At 44.5% G+C, this 19,463-nt stretch overlaps 1 protein-coding gene across 12 annotated transcripts in view; it reads left to right on the top strand.

The window, feature by feature from the left end:
- The window catches only part of heph (polypyrimidine tract-binding protein 1 heph), a 149,455-nt gene extending 131,741 nt beyond the window's left edge, over window positions 1–17,714 (top strand). For 10 of the 12 annotated variants that reach the window (XM_070216664.1, XM_070216666.1, XM_070216665.1 and 7 more), the window contains 8 exons: window positions 1,330–1,656; window positions 1,742–2,027; window positions 2,480–2,673; window positions 3,299–3,332; window positions 10,406–10,498; window positions 15,774–15,990; window positions 16,421–16,498; window positions 16,564–17,714. In XM_070216664.1, coding sequence (XP_070072765.1) covers window positions 1,330–1,656; window positions 1,742–2,027; window positions 2,480–2,673; window positions 3,299–3,332; window positions 10,406–10,498; window positions 15,774–15,990; window positions 16,421–16,498; window positions 16,564–16,696 — 1,362 coding nt within the window. In that variant the 3' untranslated portion in view covers window positions 16,697–17,714. Of the gene's footprint in view, window positions 1–1,329; window positions 1,657–1,741; window positions 2,028–2,479; window positions 2,674–3,298; window positions 3,333–10,405; window positions 10,499–15,773; window positions 15,991–16,420; window positions 16,499–16,563 lie in introns of those variants that run through there. The other 2 variants (XM_017152212.3, XR_001770268.3) reach the window with 2 other exon arrangements.
- Window positions 17,715–19,463: the final 1,749 nt, after the last annotated feature.

The following is a 19,463-nucleotide window of genomic DNA, read 5'->3' as shown; positions in this document are numbered from 1 at the left end:
TATCAAAGTGCTTAAACGCCTGCCAATTGCCCACTTGACAGCTAGTTAATGCTAACCAACTTTGCTGTTTAAACAAGCCCAGCGGAGATAGCTGGATAGCATGAGTAATAGATGGGCAAACGCTTCCCAACAATTACATTACAATTTTTACACAATCAACGTCATCGTCATCATAATAATCAGGCAAAGTGAAGTATCAAATTACTGGCGGCGGAAAGGAAACCCAGCGACAGCCACTGATGGCATCCCACAGGCATCTGGATCCAGCATGATGGCAATCGAAGACGAAGCAGCCGCATCATCATGGGCCAGAGCCACACTCATGCCACACTGTACATCCCACATACGCCCTGTCTAGCCACGCAGCTCGGCACTCGGCAATTCTAATCAATTTTTATTATTTTTACAAACTTTGGCTTCAAGCAGAGGGTCGAAGGCAGTGCTCACGTCGCCGGGCTTTTTGTTTCCGATGAGAAGGAATTTATCTAGGAGCAGGCAGAAACAAATAGCACGCCTGGGGAGGATTGTCTACCCACCCCATCCCATTCCTCGCCTAGTCTCTCCTGTTGCTGACAAACGCACAAAAAACGCGTCGCAAATGGGCAGGATAAGAGGAAATCGGGGGCAGGTGGTTCGGTGGGCGGTCGAATGTGTTTACGTTATGATTTTCGAAATCAAAATTCAGCACGAATAGGAATAAATTTACTTCCGAATGTCATTAAATTGTTTTCCGATAGAACGTGTATATTTCACGCAAGAAGTTTTTGTTGCTCACTAAGAACCGTATCTGGCATCCGCCCAGCATCCTCGTCACCGGCAGACTTCTCTCTGCGTCTGCCTTCCACCTCCCGTTTTTCTTTTATTATTACGATACTTGATATTATTGATTCTGATTGAGATTTATGTTGGCGAAGACGATTCCCAAATAGCACAGGGTACCGCTAAGTTTTTGACTGGCTGGCTGCCGCACAAACGTTTAACATATTCTAGCACTCAAAAAAAAAATTTTTTCTTATATTAAAATTAAATTTTGGTTTTTAAGATTTTGGGTCATTTACATCGACTGTATCAATGTAATAAATATTTATTAATTATTATAATTCTTAAATTAATTTATTCGAAATTATAGTTACTGATATTTCTTTGAGTGCAGCTGTCCTCTTGCCGTAAAAAAAACTTTCCAAACTGCATAAATTTTGTGCACTGCCAGTTGCTTTGATTAATGCGCAAAAGTTTGCGCCTTTAACTAATAAAAGTTTCCTTCGCGCGATTCCCCCAAGTAAATTGGCTCAAGATCCTTATCATGTTGCCTCCTCCCTCTGCTTTCAGAACTCGGTCGTCCAGAGCGACTACCGCATCCAGTCCCCGGCCGGCGGATCGCCCCTGCCCCTCTGCGCCGCTGCCAATGCGACCAGCAACAATGCCAACAGCTCCGGCGACAGCAACAGCAGTGCCGTGGGCATCTTGCAGAACAACACGAGCGCCGTCAATGCAGCCGGAAACAACACGAACTCGGCCGGCGGACCCAACACGGTGCTCCGTGTGATCGTGGAGTCGCTGATGTACCCCGTCTCGCTGGACATTCTCCACCAGATATTCCAGCGCTACGGCAAGGTGCTGAAGATCGTCACCTTCACCAAGAATAATTCATTCCAGGTGAGTTTGAATTCGAGTTCTTAAGTGGAGTCATTTGTTTTTCCCCGAAACTATCGGCTAATACCCTCTTCTTCTTTGGTTGCAGGCCCTGATCCAATATCCGGACGCCAATTCCGCCCAGCACGCCAAGTCGCTCCTGGACGGGCAGAACATATACAACGGCTGCTGCACGCTGCGCATTGACAACAGCAAACTGACGGCGCTGAACGTCAAGTACAACAACGACAAGTCGCGCGACTTCACGAACCCCGCGCTGCCGCCGGGCGAACCGGGGGTGGACCTCATGCCCACCGCCGGAGGACTGATGAACACCAACGATCTGCTACTGATCGCCGCCCGGCAGCGGCCTTCTCTCACAGGTGATAAAATAGGTAACACGAACGGAACATTTTCCCGATTTTTCCTTTATGTTTTTCCTACGCTTCTTGTTGCTAACCACAAAAAAATCATCTGCTAAATTTTTGAAAATTTTAATTTTCATATTTATATATTTTAAATTGATTTTGTTGCCTTAAAGTATTTTTATCAAATTTATTCCATTAAAAGATAAATTCGTTGACAAGCTAGGTTTTTGTATTTTCTGAAAATCTAATAAAACAAATTAAATTGTAAGGGTCCTGACTCGAGTATATTTGATTCTTCTTTTAATTTTGTGAAATCGGTTTTTGCATCACTGAGTATCACACACTTATACGCTATGCCTTGTTTCAGTCTTTTTTGCCTTTACACCTGCTATCGATTCAAATAGAGCTTAAGTGGCATGCAACTAATCGAAAACTCTCAGCACTGACAGATGGCTAACTCCTCTTCAATTTTCTTTCAGTCAACGGCCTGGGCGCCCCGGGAGTCCTGCCGCCCTTCGCCTTGGGTCTGGGCACTCCGCTGACCGGCGGCTACAGCAACGCCCTGCCCAACTTGGCCGCCTTCTCGCTGGCCAATAGCGGTGCCCTGCAGACGGCCGCTCCCGCTATGCGCGGATACTCAAATGTTCTGCTCGTCTCGAATTTAAATGAGGAGGTAAGTGCGTTTCGAGATTGTAAGGTTCTCTGTGAGGTAGTAAAGCCTCAAGTCCATGGTTGGATGATTACCGAAAGGAGGCACTTTTTACCCTGATTGATACCCATTTTAATAAATATTTAAGGTTCTCTAAAAATTAATTAAAGCGGCAAAATATATATTGACAATAAATTCAATCACCCATTTTTTAAGACTATCATATGCTTATTAAAAGCGTAAAATTAGTTTGCATTCCGTGTACGCCCATGTTTTTCCATACGTTGCAAATTTGTGTTTACACTTTTTTCAACCATTTATAAAAAGCGCTTTAATTTCTCGCCTCCCACACAAACGATTTCATATTTTAATAACCATTTATTTGTACTCGTATTTGTATATGTGTAGTGTATCTGTTGACAGGACTGGGACCTGAGAACCTCTCCCCTTCCCTCTTCCTCCAACTCTCTATCTCTTTCTCTGCGTCCCAGCCTGAAACCGAAACTGAAACACTGTCTTCAGATCCATGTTCTATGATTTAATTTGTTTATTTCCTGTTTAACTTTGTTGTTTTTTATTATTTGTAAAACATCTGAAACGAAACTCTCGCTAACTGACGACAAACTCTATTTTCTCTTTTTCTCTGTAGATGGTCACGCCTGATGCTCTCTTTACCCTCTTTGGTACGTCTGCACAAACGATTACTCTATTAATTGCCAGTTCTTTCGATTTTATTTGTTTGTTTTCCGGGCCAAGCTAGGGGATAGAAGTTGTTTGGAGGAATGCAGTAATGCACACATCTCCATTCGTAGTTGATCTCTGTCTCTTTCGCTATCCGACTAACTATCTCCCCCCAGAAACGAAAGCAAATACCTATTGTCCCGTCTAGCTTTGCCCGGTCACAACGTGTCCCACATAAATTTACACTCCTTGAACAATTTATAAGTAGTTTACTTGATTATTCATTGAATTTACACTGTACGAATCGAGCGAGGCCAACGCTTTATCCTTTACCTTTACTCCGTGTAGCTGCTCTCCGTGTTCTCAATCTCCCTTTATCCTCGCTTCCGGTTGGCATTTACGCCATTTACGTGCAATCAGCAAAAGTGCCATGAATTATTTATCCCCCAGAATTTGAGGGCACCAGGGGAGCGGGGTGGTTGGGTTAACAAAGCAATAGCTGACAAAAATGCGGCACAAACTGTTTAAAATATTGAAAAAGCCTTAAAACAGGAGAGAAGGGGCTTATAGAAATTTGGGTATGCAGCGGGCGTCTGGCAGTTTGCACATAAAATGCATCGCCATGTGGGAGATATAAAATAGAACCATCAACTCGAAGCAGTAAAAGTCCTGGACCTCGAGCTAGAAATCCATTCCTAGCTCACAGCGATCATATTCCACGGAAGGCAAAGGCCAATAGTCCCTGCGAGAAAAGAAAATAAATTTAGAGCAACCCGATCGGGCTATAAAACCCATTTAAATGGAGAGATGGTGCTGTGCACTTTTTCTTTTTTCTGTTTTCCGTTTTTCCGTGTGCCAGTGGCAGTATTTATTGTATTGCCAAATGGAATAAACCGGCTAAAGCCGGCAACAAATGGCTTTCTAATAGCTTTTTGCCAGCAGCAGCAGGGCCAAATCCATCAGGCAGCTTGAAACCGGAATGGAAAGCGTTCTTCGGCCACCCAGTCTTGTCCTTCTGCCATTTATCCTGTCATAAGTTCTGCTTACAAATTGTAAAACAATGAAAATGAGAATACACTCGACGTCCTGTGTAGTCATACGAAGTACGAACATACATATATTAAAAACACAGCAGCAGCAACTGGCAACAAGTGAAACCGCACTCAGCCAGGAGCGGTGGTGCAGTGGCAGCACCAGCACTTGTGCATCCTGTTGCTCCTCCGTTGTCTTGGTGTGTGTGCGTGTGTCTGTGTGTGTGTGAAATTACATGAATTAAGTGTGCTCGTAGCTGGTTTCCATTGTTGAGGCCCAGGACCCTGAGCCCAGGGGCCAGGGGGCGAGAGAGCGAACGCCTCTGAGCTGAGAGCTAAAATGCATGCACAAAACACATGCTTTAACATGTGCTCATCCTGCCACACACACACACGAACTCCGGCACCCACTAACACACTCGCAGCACAAAAGATTGAGTGCGGAAGTGCATAGCTATAAAAATGTCCATTTATTTAGTTATCATTGCGCTTGTTGCTGTCGCCCATTGTTGCTTTTGCTGCCTTTCCTTAGTGTGTGTGCACAGAGAAAAAATGTGAAGACCTTGTATATCCCCCTAAGGGTATGCAATAATTCCTATATCCGATCCCTCCCTGTTCTTCAAGCTTTTAACTTTCGAGTATGTAGAATAAATAAATGTTCCCAAATTATTTTCATTTAGTTCACATTTATTTATTTAAAATAAATGCCAAGGAAATAAGTGTGTTACAAAAATACTTTCAGCTTGTGGATTCAATTAAAAACTAATATATTCCAATATCATCAAAATTGGGAAAATTATTCAAAGCTTTAAATTAATTTTCTAGAAGCGTCAACGGACTAAGAAATTCCTTATTTTTTCTCCGTGCGTGTGTGTGTGGTTTTTCCTCCCGCTCTGCCGGGGTCTCTGTATTTATATATACCTTTTATACCGCACACAACCATGATCATTGTGTAGTTTTTGCTGGCTCTTACAATTGAAATAAAATTTACTTGTGACTTTTCGTAGCTCGTTGGCTCGGTTAGCCGGTCGGTTGGTTGGTTGCTTGGTTGGTTTCTCGAATGGAAAAGGGGATTGTCTCCTGTCTCCTTGCTGGTTTTTCGTCGTCTGTCGTCTGTTTGCCAAATGAATTTAACTAACTTTGTAAAGTTAATGGGGTTTGCTGTTTGAATTGCTCTCCCACTCCCCAGCTTCCCCCAGCAGGCCCAGCCAGTGTGTGTGTTTTATTATTTTATGGGACTCCCAGTTGACTTTTCACTTGCGCTGCATTTCTCCATTTGGCTTGCTCCATTATGTACTTGATTTAATTACCAAAACACATCGATTGAGCAAGTTTTTGTCCGGTTCTACGAGCATTCTGCCAAGTGTGGCGCATAATTGCAGCATAATGGATTTTGTTGCCACAATACTGGCTCCCCTTCCCTCTCCCCTGCCGCCGGCGATCCAATCTCCAATCTCTGGTGAGTTTTTTGCCAGTGTGCATGGCTTGTATGGCCGGTATGGCCGGGCAACAACGAGAGTCTGTTTCTCCCTTTTGTCTCTGGTGACACAAAACGGTTTGTTTGCGGCCACACACACAGGCTTCCCCTTTGTTTGCATGCAAATGCATTTAATTTGAGTTTAAATACCCAAATATAAACTTCTGCCAAACAAACGCAACCACATGGAGAATGGAGAATGACGGGCAGCAGGGAGTTAAGCCGCTTGCTTGCCCGGAACTTAACCCTTGTGTGCAGTGCGGTGCCCTGCTGTTGTTGCTGCTGGCTTTGATTTATATTTACAAATTGCATCCATTCTGTCAGCAGTTCGGGGCTTATCGCTCAAAGTAAACAGAAATGTTGCCAAACGTATTAATTGCTTAAAAATTGTTTCTGTTCTGCTCTGCTCCGTGCTGCCCTTATTGTTGTTCTTGTTGGCGGGATGCCGGATTTGTGCAGCGTAAACCACAGGGCAACTTTGAGCCACTGAGCCGGGAAAATCCGATCAGCAGACCGCTTAGCAGAGTGCTGCTGCAGCTAAAGTTACAGTTCCTCCTCCTGATCCTGCTCCTCCGCCACTTGGCAGCTGCCTGCACTGCTAATAAAGCTTAGATTGCTGATTAAACGCTCCGAAGGGCTCAGTCCGGAGCGAAGAGGAAAGTTGGATACCCATACGCCCCGTTGCACAGCCGAGATGGAGAGATGTCGATAAGTTGAACGTTAAGCGTATTATTATTGGGGTGCCAATAGATTTAGATAAAGTCGCTGGGTTCCCAAGGAGCCTGAGCAGCCAGCGTGTAATCGACGGCCAGAGTCTCGACGGGCAATCAGCCAAATGGCAGGCTAAAATTTTATGTAATAACCTTTGAATTTCCAAGTAGCTCTAAGCAGACAGCGGACAGACAGGAGCACCGCCAATGACACTTAAAGGAGCTAGGAGCTGCACGACAAACAAATGCACTCGGGCGAAATCTCTTTAGGTATTAAGAGGGTTTCCTATCATTTTTTGAAATTATTTAAAATAATTACCAAGGTGATTATTCTTATTGCTCGTTTGATAACGCTTCAATACCAAAGCCTTAAAGCATAGGGCATCATTGAAAATAGAGATTCCCTTTTTAAATGATTTTTGATCAGTGTAGCTGGCAACTGGCAAGCGAATGGCAAACGTCAACCGGCAAATGGCAAACGGCTGCTTTTGTTATGTTAATGGCAACACGCAAGGACACGTAACAACGATTTCCACATGAGGTGGGGCCAAAGGCGCCGCGGGCCACGTCGGGTGGTGAGTTTAGCACTTCAAAGGGTCAGGGGGAGGGACCGAGTGTGCGGTTCGCTGCCTGTGCTCACCTGAGAGCTGTTTGCATACCAAATAATAAAAGTGGCGAGCTCAAGTCTGGAGCCAGGGACAAACAACGGACGCACTTCAAACGCGGGGATTGATCTAGCCGAAAAACAGCAACAAGCGTCGCAACAAAAAGGCCAAAAGCCCGGAAAAGTTGGGTGCCAGCCCAAAACCCTTTCGGGTGCCAGCCAGTCAGACATTTTATTAGTTTTGACAGCGCTTTGTTCGCTTCGCCTGCGACTAGGCGAAGACCCAATTGAAAGGGCCCAGAGGCTCTCTAGGGCATGCTCTTTAGACACTTGACACATGCCGCTTAGGCTGTCAAGCATTCAATACCAACCCAGGCCAGGCTCGGCCGGAAACCACCCTGCAGTGCCAAAAGCCCACCATTCCACATTCGATTGCCCATTTCGGGCGCCGGGATTGAGTTGCCTTTGCATAACAATAAAAGAAAACTTAATCAGTCTGCAAATCGTCTGGGAAACAAGCCCCCACCCCAAGCACTCGCACATATGCCATGTAATCCGCTTATGTAATTGTAATGGCGTGATAAAAATTTATATCATTGCCGAAAATATTGTCGAAACGTGTTTAATTGAATTTTTATGCGTTTAGAGATCCGGCGTGTATTGCCGCGTGATTCCCCTCTTTGTGTGCCGTGTTCTGGGCGAGTTGATTGTTGTTGCTACGTATGCGCGGAATAATTTCATAAAATTTTATGCGCTACATGTTGTGGCAGAAATGCAATTTGATAAAGTGCCCGAAACAGGAAAAATTAAATCCAATGTGCAAATAATTTCAATGAATTTTTCATAATCGCTACAAATCGCTTTAGCAGCCAAACGCACTGTGACAGGCGTTCGAGGGAATGTGATTAAATGGAAGCCATCGATTTGAATTCGAATTTGAATTTCCGTTTGGCTTTTGACACCGCCGATAATGGAGATGGAAAGCAGGAGGAGGAGGAGGGGCGTAGTTTAGAAGGCCGTTTCAACTTTATAGACTCCCAGGCTAATATGCCACCGCCATCCGCATAATTCTTCATCTAGAATATGCTCAAACACACGACTAATGGGCCGTCGGGGAATCGGCTTCGCTGTCTGCATACGTTAGTGTCGCGAAACCGCAAAAAACGAAAAACTTTCGGAGGAACATTCAGGCGATAATAAATTATTATCAAGTCTGTCGGTCGGTCGGAGCTGGGAATGGGAATACGAATAAAGATTGAGGCTGCTGCTGGGCGGGCTTGGCGCACTTTGCATGGCAACCGGCAGCTGCTGTTCATACGCCCCGTTGCACGCCAAGTTATGCTGGTGACTGGCGACTGGCGACTGGAGGAGAGTGGCATGGGCATCGGCTTGCCTGGCATTCAATATGCTCCACTGCCAATACCTGCAGATGTGGATGTGGATGTCGATGTCTGTCTCTGCTTCTGATTCTGCTGCAATTGTTGCCCCGAATTCCTGGCAAAAACGAAACGAAATTGCTCGGTGTTTGGCATAAGTCAAGTCCGCCGGATAACTGGGAACCAAGGCAGTCAGTCAGTCAGGTAGCCAGTCGTCTGTATAAAATGGATTTACTGCCAACTGTTGAACTGTGTGCTCTGTCCTGCGAACTCCTCCCCGGCCTTCCTCCCCACTATTTACTGCTACTACCTGCATTTCCATTGCTACTTTTGTAACTTGTTAGCGCAGCGCTCGCTTCGCTACGCTCCGAGTAGCTGGCATGGCCCTCACTTTTATAGCCGGCATTGCTTCCTAAGTTCCTCCACTGGGAGAAAGTCGAGAGGATTGTTTAGTATATTTTCTGGAATATATATTTAAGCTAAACAACAAGTACATTTTAAGGTAAAGTTAATTATGAAGTTGTACTGCTGATAACAAAGTAAGGCAACCGTATTTAAATCAAGGTACGACATGATATTTCTAACAGTGTACCATCTCCTTTCTGTGCAGGTGTGTGTGGCTGAAAGTAGTTGAAAATTTACTTTGCGCATTATTCGATTTGTTGTCTTGGGCAGGGCTGCACTTTACATTGTTTGCTTTGGGGTCGCCTTTGCCATTGCCATTGGCATTGCCATTGCCCTTTGGCCACCAACTCGACCGGCAACTATTTTTTATGCTTGATGGCAATTTGCGCCCTGCTTCAAATTTGCGCTGATTGGCTGCACATGGGGTGGAGTCCGGGCAGGGGGGTCTAAAATAAGTCACCCAGGGCCAATGGACCGACCCTTGGCCAGCTGTCAAAGCAAAGTCTACTGGCCAGGGGAAAATAGAAAAACCAGCAGCTTCCTTAAAGTCATCTGCCAGTCTTAATGCAGTCCTGCAGCTGCTTCTCGGCCCTCAGCCCACCTTATATTGCCTAGTCTGCGGCGTAAGTAAAGCCATAAAATACAATTCAATAACGCGTCCGCCGCCGCCGAAAAGTTGCACACCAGCACACCTTGTCTGACAGCTGTAAAATCCGTGGCCTTAAAACGGAATGCGGCCAAGGAAGCCAAGCCGGCTGGGCCAACCATCCAGCCAACCGACGGAGGAGCAGCAGTGCAGTTCGAATTGAAGCTCGTAAAAAATAGCAGAGAAAACTTATTGAGCCAGTTATGAGTTTCGTACATGATACTAACGGCGTGGCCCGCGGCAATAATGCGAGTGCTTCGGTTTCGGGTTGTGGGCAAGGATAGTGGGAGGGTGAGGGTGGAAAGAGGATAGTGCCAAAGGATATCTCGTGTGCATGTTATGGCTTTTTGGTGGGGTGTAAAACTTTTTCCGCGGCCGCCATAAACCGCTTGGAGCTGTCCAAAAATTCAAGCAGCAGCCGAGGAGAAGGAAAGCTCACTACTTTGTGCAGGTCCAGCTTAAGGAAGTCACGCAAATAAGGTGTCTTAGCCTTTTACACTTGGAACAAATTTATTTAATAAATATAGGCGAACTTACCACAAATTATAAGAAAACCTATTTAGTGCATGCTAATTATTATACATTTTTAATAATAAAAGTACTGTTTCCAATCTATAAAAAGTATATATATTCGCTGGTTGTTCCAAGTGTATTTTGTATACCTAGGAAAGGGTCACTTATTTTCTACAAAGTGCTTTAGTCTTAGTTGGCCCGCTCGCGACACTCGTATAACTTTACTGGCACTGCAATGAAATTCGAGCCGACGCTTGTATACCCAGTAGTCCCCAACCATATACTCATAATCCTCTGCTCTTCCCATCCCCAGGTGTATACGGCGATGTGCAACGTGTAAAGATTCTGTACAACAAGAAGGACTCGGCACTCATTCAGATGGCGGAGCCCCAGCAAGCTTATTTGGGTAAGTCAAGCAGACGCACTTTCACCCACTAACCCATGAATACAAACAAACCACCCGCCCACCATCTACTACATTACATACCTACTGCATACACCGAAACACAACGAAATGAAAGTAATGAAAAATCTGAGTCACGATCCGTAAGCTGAGGGCGGGGCGAAAAAAAGAGCAACTGCAATTTGCAGCTTGTTTAAAATGAAAATTCCGGCAACATGAAATTCCAAACGGCGCATTCCTTTGGCAACCGTAACCGTTGTTGGCTGTGCAGCTGCAAATGCAGCAAACAAAATGTATTAATAATAAAAATTGTTAAAGTGAGAGGGACGGCTGCCGGGGCTACAGGGCCAAGAGCGAGAGATGGCTGGCCGAGCGCATAAATGGAATTTTATAAGCGCTTTATTACCAGCCAGCAGCCCGCCTGGACAGCAGCAACACCTGGTGGAGATCCAGTTCCAGTCCGGGCAACAAAGGCTCCTCCTGCTCGGCGGGACATGCCAATCATTTTATTGCATTTATTTGTGTGCACTTCGCCATTGTCAGGCTGCCGCCTTGCCGCCGGCCAAGGACTCCCCCTACGGACCTCAGGACCCCCATCCAGACCCCCATTTAAACCCCCATCCGATCCAATCCGACCCCCTGCACGCATTAAACGAAATGAAAATTGTCGCGCATTGCGACGCGTTAAGAGCAACCAACCGACGTGCCAAATTCCACTTTATTACAAAAACAGGAGCGGCATTGGCAAGGCGATCGAAGCGTTGACAGCGCTGACAGCGACACCTTTTTCAATTTCGATTTGGTTTTATTCCATTTAACACGCCAACTATCCAGTCCACCAGTCCAGCAATTCGCTCTGTTTCGCTGTTTGCCTCCTCCGGCCAGCACTCATTGTTCCCACTCAGCGGTGCGTCCGCCGCTGTCTTTCATTTGTGTTATTTATTCATTGGAAAAATAACTCAAAAGCTGTCAAAGTGCTGCGGCCCTGCAGGGAGGCGCTTAATTGAAAACGACAGCGGTGCGAAAATGCCCGCCTGTGTCCTTGCCTTTGAGCCTTTCGCAAGGAACTGCAGTTTCCAGGGTGCCGTGCATATGCAAATTCATCCACACTTTAAGCCCGGATCAAAGGCCTTTGTGAGTGAAATTGCTGGCTCATGTGGCTCAGGTACAAATTCATATATTGTGTCGTCTTTGCAGTGCTTACTATGGAAAAGGCCCATATTTATTTCTGGCAAATTCCTTATTACTCACTGCATAAGAGGCATATTTTATTAGCTGCTTATTTCCGTTGAGCGCCGAGGCAGGTGAAAATCAGGTTGAATGCCATCAGGGCGTTAATCGTTCGCACATGTAATTTATCAATTATATTTTCCGTCACGATTCCGTGTCACTCGCACAGGCAGCGACTGCTGCTGTTGTTAATAAAGTTTAAATAAATTTAATCTGTTCGATAAATGCAAAGTGCGATCGCTGCGGAAATTGCCAGCAAATTGCGCGCCTGGAAATGCGTAAGCTACTGCATAATGAATGCCATCGACTGTTTATTGATTTAAATAAAAAGAAAATAAGTGCATGGCAGGATGGCAGACCGGCCCAGGCAACCAGGTGCACAAATGCGAAATGTCCCGAGGGTATCCGCGAACCCGCAGACCAAATATCCGCAGTCGCATCCGCACATCCGCCGCTCGACCGCGAACTATTTTCGCCAGCTTGTCACCAACTGCGTGGCCCGCCTCGCCCTTCGTTAAAAATATGCTTTGTGCTGTACTCAATTAATTTTTTAATTATAATTATGTAAACATACATATTCGCAGAATTCGGTGCCGCTTTGGCTTGCGGTGCGCCTTGCATTCTTCAGCTGCCAGCTCAATAGCATTCCCGCTTTGATATTTTCCTACTTAATTAATTGGGTTACAGCGGGGGGATGGGTGGAGGGAGAGCTAATCAGCAGGAACTCTTGAAAATGCATGGCTTAATTTCGGGTAATTTCCCTTTGTGCGCTTTTACCGGCAGCAGCAGCATCGGCATCTGTCCGAATTCGTTTCGGTGGCGTATACGTAATGTTGTGTTAATTGAATTCGTCCAAAAATTGACAGCAGTTCGAGGACCACAAATGGCCGCCGCCGGCTGCAGTTGATAAAACTATTGTGCAGATTTTAGGCAAATGAACCGACAAAACCAAAGCCAGTCAACTGTTTGACCAAACAAGCAAATTATTGTGCCAAACTAGGAAGTCGACATCCCTTCCATTTCATTCCATTCCGTGCCACTCCATTCCCCCAGTCAAGCACAGAAATGCGAACCAACGGCCCCGGGGCATGTGAAAATATTAATGGGCGTGCGGCAGCATATAGACTACTAATGTGCCGCAAGGGCTGCCAAATGGCAAACACTTCCGCTGCTGGCTTTTCCCTATGTTTCAACCCGTCTACACTATGGAAAACAGTATGTTACTAGTGAGCAAGGAACAGTAACACATAACTGAAAATATGAAAATAGTTTCAACTGATTTTTGCTCACAAAATACAAGTGTCTATACTTTTTCCGAGTGTACCCAGCTACCTGGACACCAGGTAACGCGAACAAGTCTGGAATGAAGGTAGAGGCAGAGTTCGGGGCGGGAGTGCGCACTTATGCACTCATAAAATATTAACAAATTCATTCGTTACTTTGCCCAAAACTCTCGCCAACAAACAAAGACGATTACCGAACAAGGAGCAGTAGGAGGAGAAACAAGGGCAGGACCAGAAAGGAGCAGGAAGGAGCAGCTGCCCGGGGTCACCCAACTCACCCCATGCATACGAAAGTGTCTCGTAAGGTGGTGTGCGTTATGGCGAGGGCCACACACAAAATACGGCTACAATTGCACACTCAGCATACGAATTACAGCGTAAAGGCGCAAAAAACTTTTGCAAGTGAAGTCAACGGAAAACGGGGCGAAATTCCGGGAAGGGAATCAAAATGGAACGGACACCGAACAACTCGACACAACTAACTGCGACAGCAATCAGAAGGCACGGAGGCGGGGTGGCGAGGGGGTGGGAAATAGACAAAGGCACACAATGAAAAAACAATAATCCGCCCACCACCCTCAGTTGCGTCCACTTGGTGGGCAGTTTGAGGTGTTTGCTTGTTTGGGAGGTTTTAATGGAGCCTTTGTTGGGTGGCGACTGGGGATGGCGAAGCTGGGCGGGATTAAGTTGGCCCAACTTATTGCCAACTATGGGCAGGCGGCACACACACAGATACCGCCAAATTTATTGGCGCACTCCCAGCTGTCGACTGGGGGCTTTCCTCTTTTGCCTTTGCTAGCAAATAAATTTCCTGTTTTCCGTACAAATTACTTCAAAATATTTTGCATAAGCGTACGCATAAAGGCATTTGCAATAAAAACAAACAAACTCCTGCACACACACCATCTCACACTCTCACATGTGTTGGCCGCATTCCATTGCCATTTGTATTATGGTCGATTACGCATACGCCATGTGTGCGTGCGCTACGAAATATAGAAGTCGAGTTCGGTGAAAGTTTCCTCCGACTTGGGTTGACAATGCTAAGTGACTGTTTGAATGACTTGGCGCCCGGCCCTCTGTGGGCCACTATTAATTACTGGGAACTGGGAGCTGGGAAAATGCCGGGCAGAGGATGTTTTGCATAGTTTACGAGCCAGAGATAATAAAGTGTCTGGCCAGTGCGGCCGTAGATCATAGTCAAGGAATTGCTGGACATTAATCGTTCAAATCATGAAAGTTACAACTAACTTGGAGTTTATCAGGGGTAGTGAACTGAACTGAGCCCATTCCATTCCGGATGCGGGCTCACCTGAGCCGCATTGCCCCATCCTCGGTGTCTTCCGCTGCTGGAGTAACATTTTCTGAGTGGGGTCGGTCCCAAGTGTATGGTGCTTAAAAGTCTTAAACCCAGAACTTCATGCATAAAACACGGCCAGACCCTCGAAGCCCCATCGCCGAGTCATTTCACTTACTTTTCGGGCTCCCCGATCCCCGTTCCCTGTTTCCCATTTCTGGCTGCTTGTTTTTGTTAGTTAATAATGATTTGTTGTTGCTGCTGATGTTGGTCAGCAGCCTCAGCCTCGTAATTAAAAGTTTAAGATACTTTTTGAGCCGGGGCCCAGGCGCAGCTGCAGCCTTTCGGAAGCGGAAGTTGAAGTGGTAGGCAAAGTTAGGAACCGGCCTGCCATTTTTCGAAAAGTGTCTCGCCTGCACATTAATCTTTATTACAAGTGTTTGTCATACACAACAGACGAGTACGGAAAAAAGGATGCTTAGGCCATGTGAGCTGCGACGGGCTTTGTCACTGCTGGCGCTCCTTTTATTTTACAATTTATTATATTCCTGCGCCTTTGGTTTTTTGAAAATCACTTAATCCATTAGGCAAACAATAAACGGCTGAGTAAGCATATTGCTTCACAATAAAACAGAGGAGAGCAGTGATAAAATGTGCTGTAATTTATTAATGTAATGCATGAGAGTTGAGAAAAGTTCGGACTTCCCTGAACGGACAGTGGAGCTGGCCTAAGCCGTCGGATGACTTGGCAGAAACTGAAATTAAATAAAACGTAATCGAAACTGAAATCGAAATCGAAATGGGAATGGAAATTGAATTGTGCTTAAGTACAGCTCTCCGTTGCACATGCATTCCGTCTGAGCCGCAGGTGTTATGAGTGCCGAGAATATGAGAAGTAAGGCGCAGTCCGTTGGAACTTACAGGAGGATCCAGCAGAAGACGGCAAACTTTTGTTTGGTAATACTTTTACGGCCAAACAAGCATTTCAGCTCGTATAAATCACCAAAGGCAGACGACATTGATAAAGTTGCAGTTACATTTCAGTATGTAAATATTTGCCTGCACTTATTGCTGACTTTGTTCGACTTCGACGGCTGGCGGGTGGGATCTTTGGCTACACTGCGGAAAGAAGAGACCGAATTCAAGCTCTTAGGTAAAAGGCGAAGTCTTAAGAAGCGATTTAGTACTGCTCTTTTTATTTGCGGCAGCTTTAGAGATTCAGGTATTATTATCGAGTAATATTTGTTTTATCATAAAATGATTTTTCTAGCCGTGTTTCTTCCTAAGGGTTCAGGGGCGAAAACATTTTTATGGCTTGTGGCGCAGCATATAAATTGCATTTCCACAGATACATTTATTGACACACAGCCCCATTTCCCATTCCCCATCCCCCAGTCACAGACTCATCTAACAAGCGAAAACTTTTCCCTCGTGCACCCATTTTAACGTGTTACTTTCTGCTCCACAGCCATGTCTCACCTTGATAAATTACGTTTATGGGGCAAGCCGATACGTGTGATGGCCAGCAAACACCAGGCCGTGCAGTTGCCCAAGGAGGGACAGCCGGACGCCGGGCTCACACGTGACTACTCGCAGAATCCGTTGCACCGCTTCAAGAAGCCGGGCAGCAAGAACTACCAGAACATTTATCCGCCGTCGGCGACACTGCATTTAAGCAACATTCCGTGAGTACTCGCCAGGGCAAGGCCTCTCACCTGCTCCTCCGTCCTCCATCTGCAGGGGGATCAGGTGGGGGAGTGTGCGTGGGCGTGGGTGGTGGGAAAGGCTCTCCATGGAGGCTGGGCGATGGCTCGATTCGGCACGACAAGGCAATTACAATTACCGCTATGAGCAGCGGAAACCCCGCGTGGCAGCCTCGTCTGCCAAATATGACAAAGCACCCCGCTGGTTGGGACTCGAACGATGGTGTCTGCCCTCCGCTGTGTGAATTTATGAGTCGAGCCAATAGCCCTCGCACAAAGGCCCCTTGGAGCCCCTGCCATGCGGTATCAATGAACCAGCCGCACAGCGGGCACTGCCACGCACCCACGCACCCCTAAATCGATGACTCTTATTTTAAACCTAACCATTACCTCCATCTCCCTCACCCCACAGCTCATCCTGCTCTGAGGATGACATCAAAGAAGCCTTCACCTCAAACAGCTTCGAAGTCAAAGCATTCAAATTTTTCCCGTAAGTAGTCCGTGTGACATTGAAGCTATTTCATCCACTAATGATCCTTATTCTTGTTCCTACAGGAAGGACCGTAAAATGGCGCTGCTGCAGCTGTCCTCCGTGGAGGAGGCCGTTCTGGCGCTGATCAAGATGCACAACCACCAGCTATCCGAGTCGAACCATCTGCGCGTGAGCTTCTCCAAGTCGAACATCTAGAATCCGATCCGAAGTCAGGTTTACTGAACCTGACTGGGTGCCTCCGGCGGGTACAGCTACATGCAGATGCACCAGCAACACCTACAGGTCTATTGGCAGCAACAGATACAAACTATAATCCGTAGTACAAGAAGAATGCACGCAAACTTCTACTGAAAAGGCAGACGCCAGAAGCACCACCCACCCAATCCAACAGAACAACCAGCGGCAACAATCGATGCATGAGCTATACCAATTTTAATCAGAGCAACTCACTCTAGGAACTGTTTCTGTTTTATACCCCACCCCTGCGGTGGAACAGGACAAAACAAACGAGGAATCTTACTAAATTGATAAACAAAAGTCAACTAAAAAATAAATATAACTTGAAATTAACTCGAAAATAGCATTTCAACTTATGGCGCACGCAGACAAAAAAACAAGCAAACCACAAACAAACAAAACAACCCACTAAACAATCAGCAACATCGTAACTTAAGCTTAACTTTAAAACTATAGTTCTTAAGAAAATTGCATTGCATAACAAAAACAAAAGAAAACAAAAGGAAAAACAAAAAAATAAAGAGTAGACAAGAGAAAAGTATGTTTAAAATTAAAAGAAGATTGTAACTTAGAAATATTTTTAGTGCACTGTACTGTGTTTTGGTTTTAAAAAACGACAGAAAGTCAAGAAGAACCTGAAGAGAAAAATTATGTTAAAAATGAATTAAGGCAAAGTTTTATTATGTACATGATGCTGTTATTATATTTTAAATGAATGCAACTTAACTTTAATTTTTTACAAGTGTGCAACTTCTGTTGAAGCAATCGCATACACGTAGCTCGTAAATGTTTTCATTTTGCTAGACTTAAAAAGTGAGGAAGTATTCAGAGAAAGAGGGTCCCGAATAGCACACCGAGTCCTAAGCACATTGAAGTGAAGTGAAGCGAGGCGATGTGAAATAACGTTAAATGGAATTTAAGAAGATTGTATTAAACTTAATAAAACTAAATAAATCAAGAACTTGGATACTGCGGAGATGGAGATATATCCTTGGCACGTCCGTGTCCGTTTGTTTAGAACTACAGGAGAATAATAATTTTAAAGGCAGTTAAATCAACGCGTACGTAAACCCTTTGTGTGTGTATGTATATGTAAATGTTGTTAAGCTAGCGCAAATTATACACAAACGATCAAATATACATATGAATAAGTATGTATTGAACTACAACAAACCATGAAACAGGAAATTAAACAAATTTTAAGCTACAAAAGTATAATCTTAAAAAAGAAATCAAAACAGAAGGTAATTATATTTAATCATAGACATACTGGTAACGAAAGACATATACGTGTTTTAGCAACAAAACTGAATGATTTTTTGATAATTTTACAAGGACCCCACAACGGACACTACACAACCACACACACGCGACACACACACACACGGTCACTCACACAGAAGCGAACAAATACAGACAAATATGAAAGTTTATATATATTTAGAAAGTGAAATTATTTATACGTTGGAGCAAAGAACAAACAAAAAGAGAAACTAAAAAACTAATAAAATGCAAAAAAACACAAAATGGTTAAAAAATCAACTAATTGTAACTTACATGATATGGATTTAGTTCGTAAGCATGAGTAGCAGTGATCGTAATTTAAAATTAAAACCAACACAAAGGAAACAAGTAAATCACAATACAAAATTCACAAGAATGATAAAAATTTAATATATTTAAACGAAAAACGTGTACGAAAAGCAACAGTAAAATATTGTAAAATGTAAAATTTATTGAAGTACTATATTTACAGTTATCAAACAATCGCGCAGGCAGTACAGAAATATGGTCGAACGGGCAAGAGTAAAACGCCTGAACACGCCGTGTTCAAATGCGCTCGCGAGAAATAGTTGACAAGGCCTACCTACATTTTCCATGTAACACAGAAAGCTTACCAAACGTTTTTGAGCCAACTCTAGCGTTTCATATACATACTGCAACTAGCTATCTAACTAACCTTAACCTTATACCTATTTATCATACTTACATATGCTCTATGTCTATGTCTACTACTTATATATACACTATATACACGTTTTGTTAGCGCATCGAAGCAAAGTAAAGCGATATGATATACGTCTATATCAGACCCACGACTGCTAGAATTTCAAACGAGAACTCTTGACAAATCAAAATTTCATAAAAGTATTTAGCGAACTTAACTCTACAACTGCATACAACAGAAGCAACCCAGACTATGTAAAACAAAAGCGATTGCACACCCTCACACCATCAACATAATCTAAACAATCAGCAAAGGTTAAGAACGGGGATCTGATCGTTGGTATGCAGCGTTCAAGGAGTAATCAAATATTTAGCCCAACGATAATATAGATACAATGGCGCTACTGCGTGTAAATGTTGATAGAGTGAACACGACACCGAGCAGCATACGAATTAATAGAACTAATACCGAATTCAAATACAGATACCTATTACGAATATACATTAAATTCAGATAACAGTAATAGTACAGTAACGAACGGCAATGGCGAGGAGTCAGATGCGCAGAGTAGACAATGCAGCTAATTGACAAACAGTACACTAAAAAGTATTACTTTACCAAGTAGAGAAAGAACTAACGATTAATTTACAATTTAATTGAAATCCCGAAATCGAGAGCCTGCTAAAAGGAGGAGGAATCAAAGGAGCATCCCATGCGTCGCATTGGTCCAAGTCAAACTGTCGAACTCAAAGTGATCTTGTTCGGCTGAAACGCAGG

This window comes from Drosophila takahashii, chromosome 3R (genome assembly GCF_030179915.1).
Source record: "Drosophila takahashii strain IR98-3 E-12201 chromosome 3R, DtakHiC1v2, whole genome shotgun sequence".
In the NCBI taxonomy this organism is placed as follows: domain Eukaryota; kingdom Metazoa; phylum Arthropoda; class Insecta; order Diptera; family Drosophilidae; genus Drosophila; species Drosophila takahashii.
The sequence above is the reverse complement of the archived record's forward strand: the minus strand, read 5'-3'. Positions and strand labels throughout refer to the sequence as shown.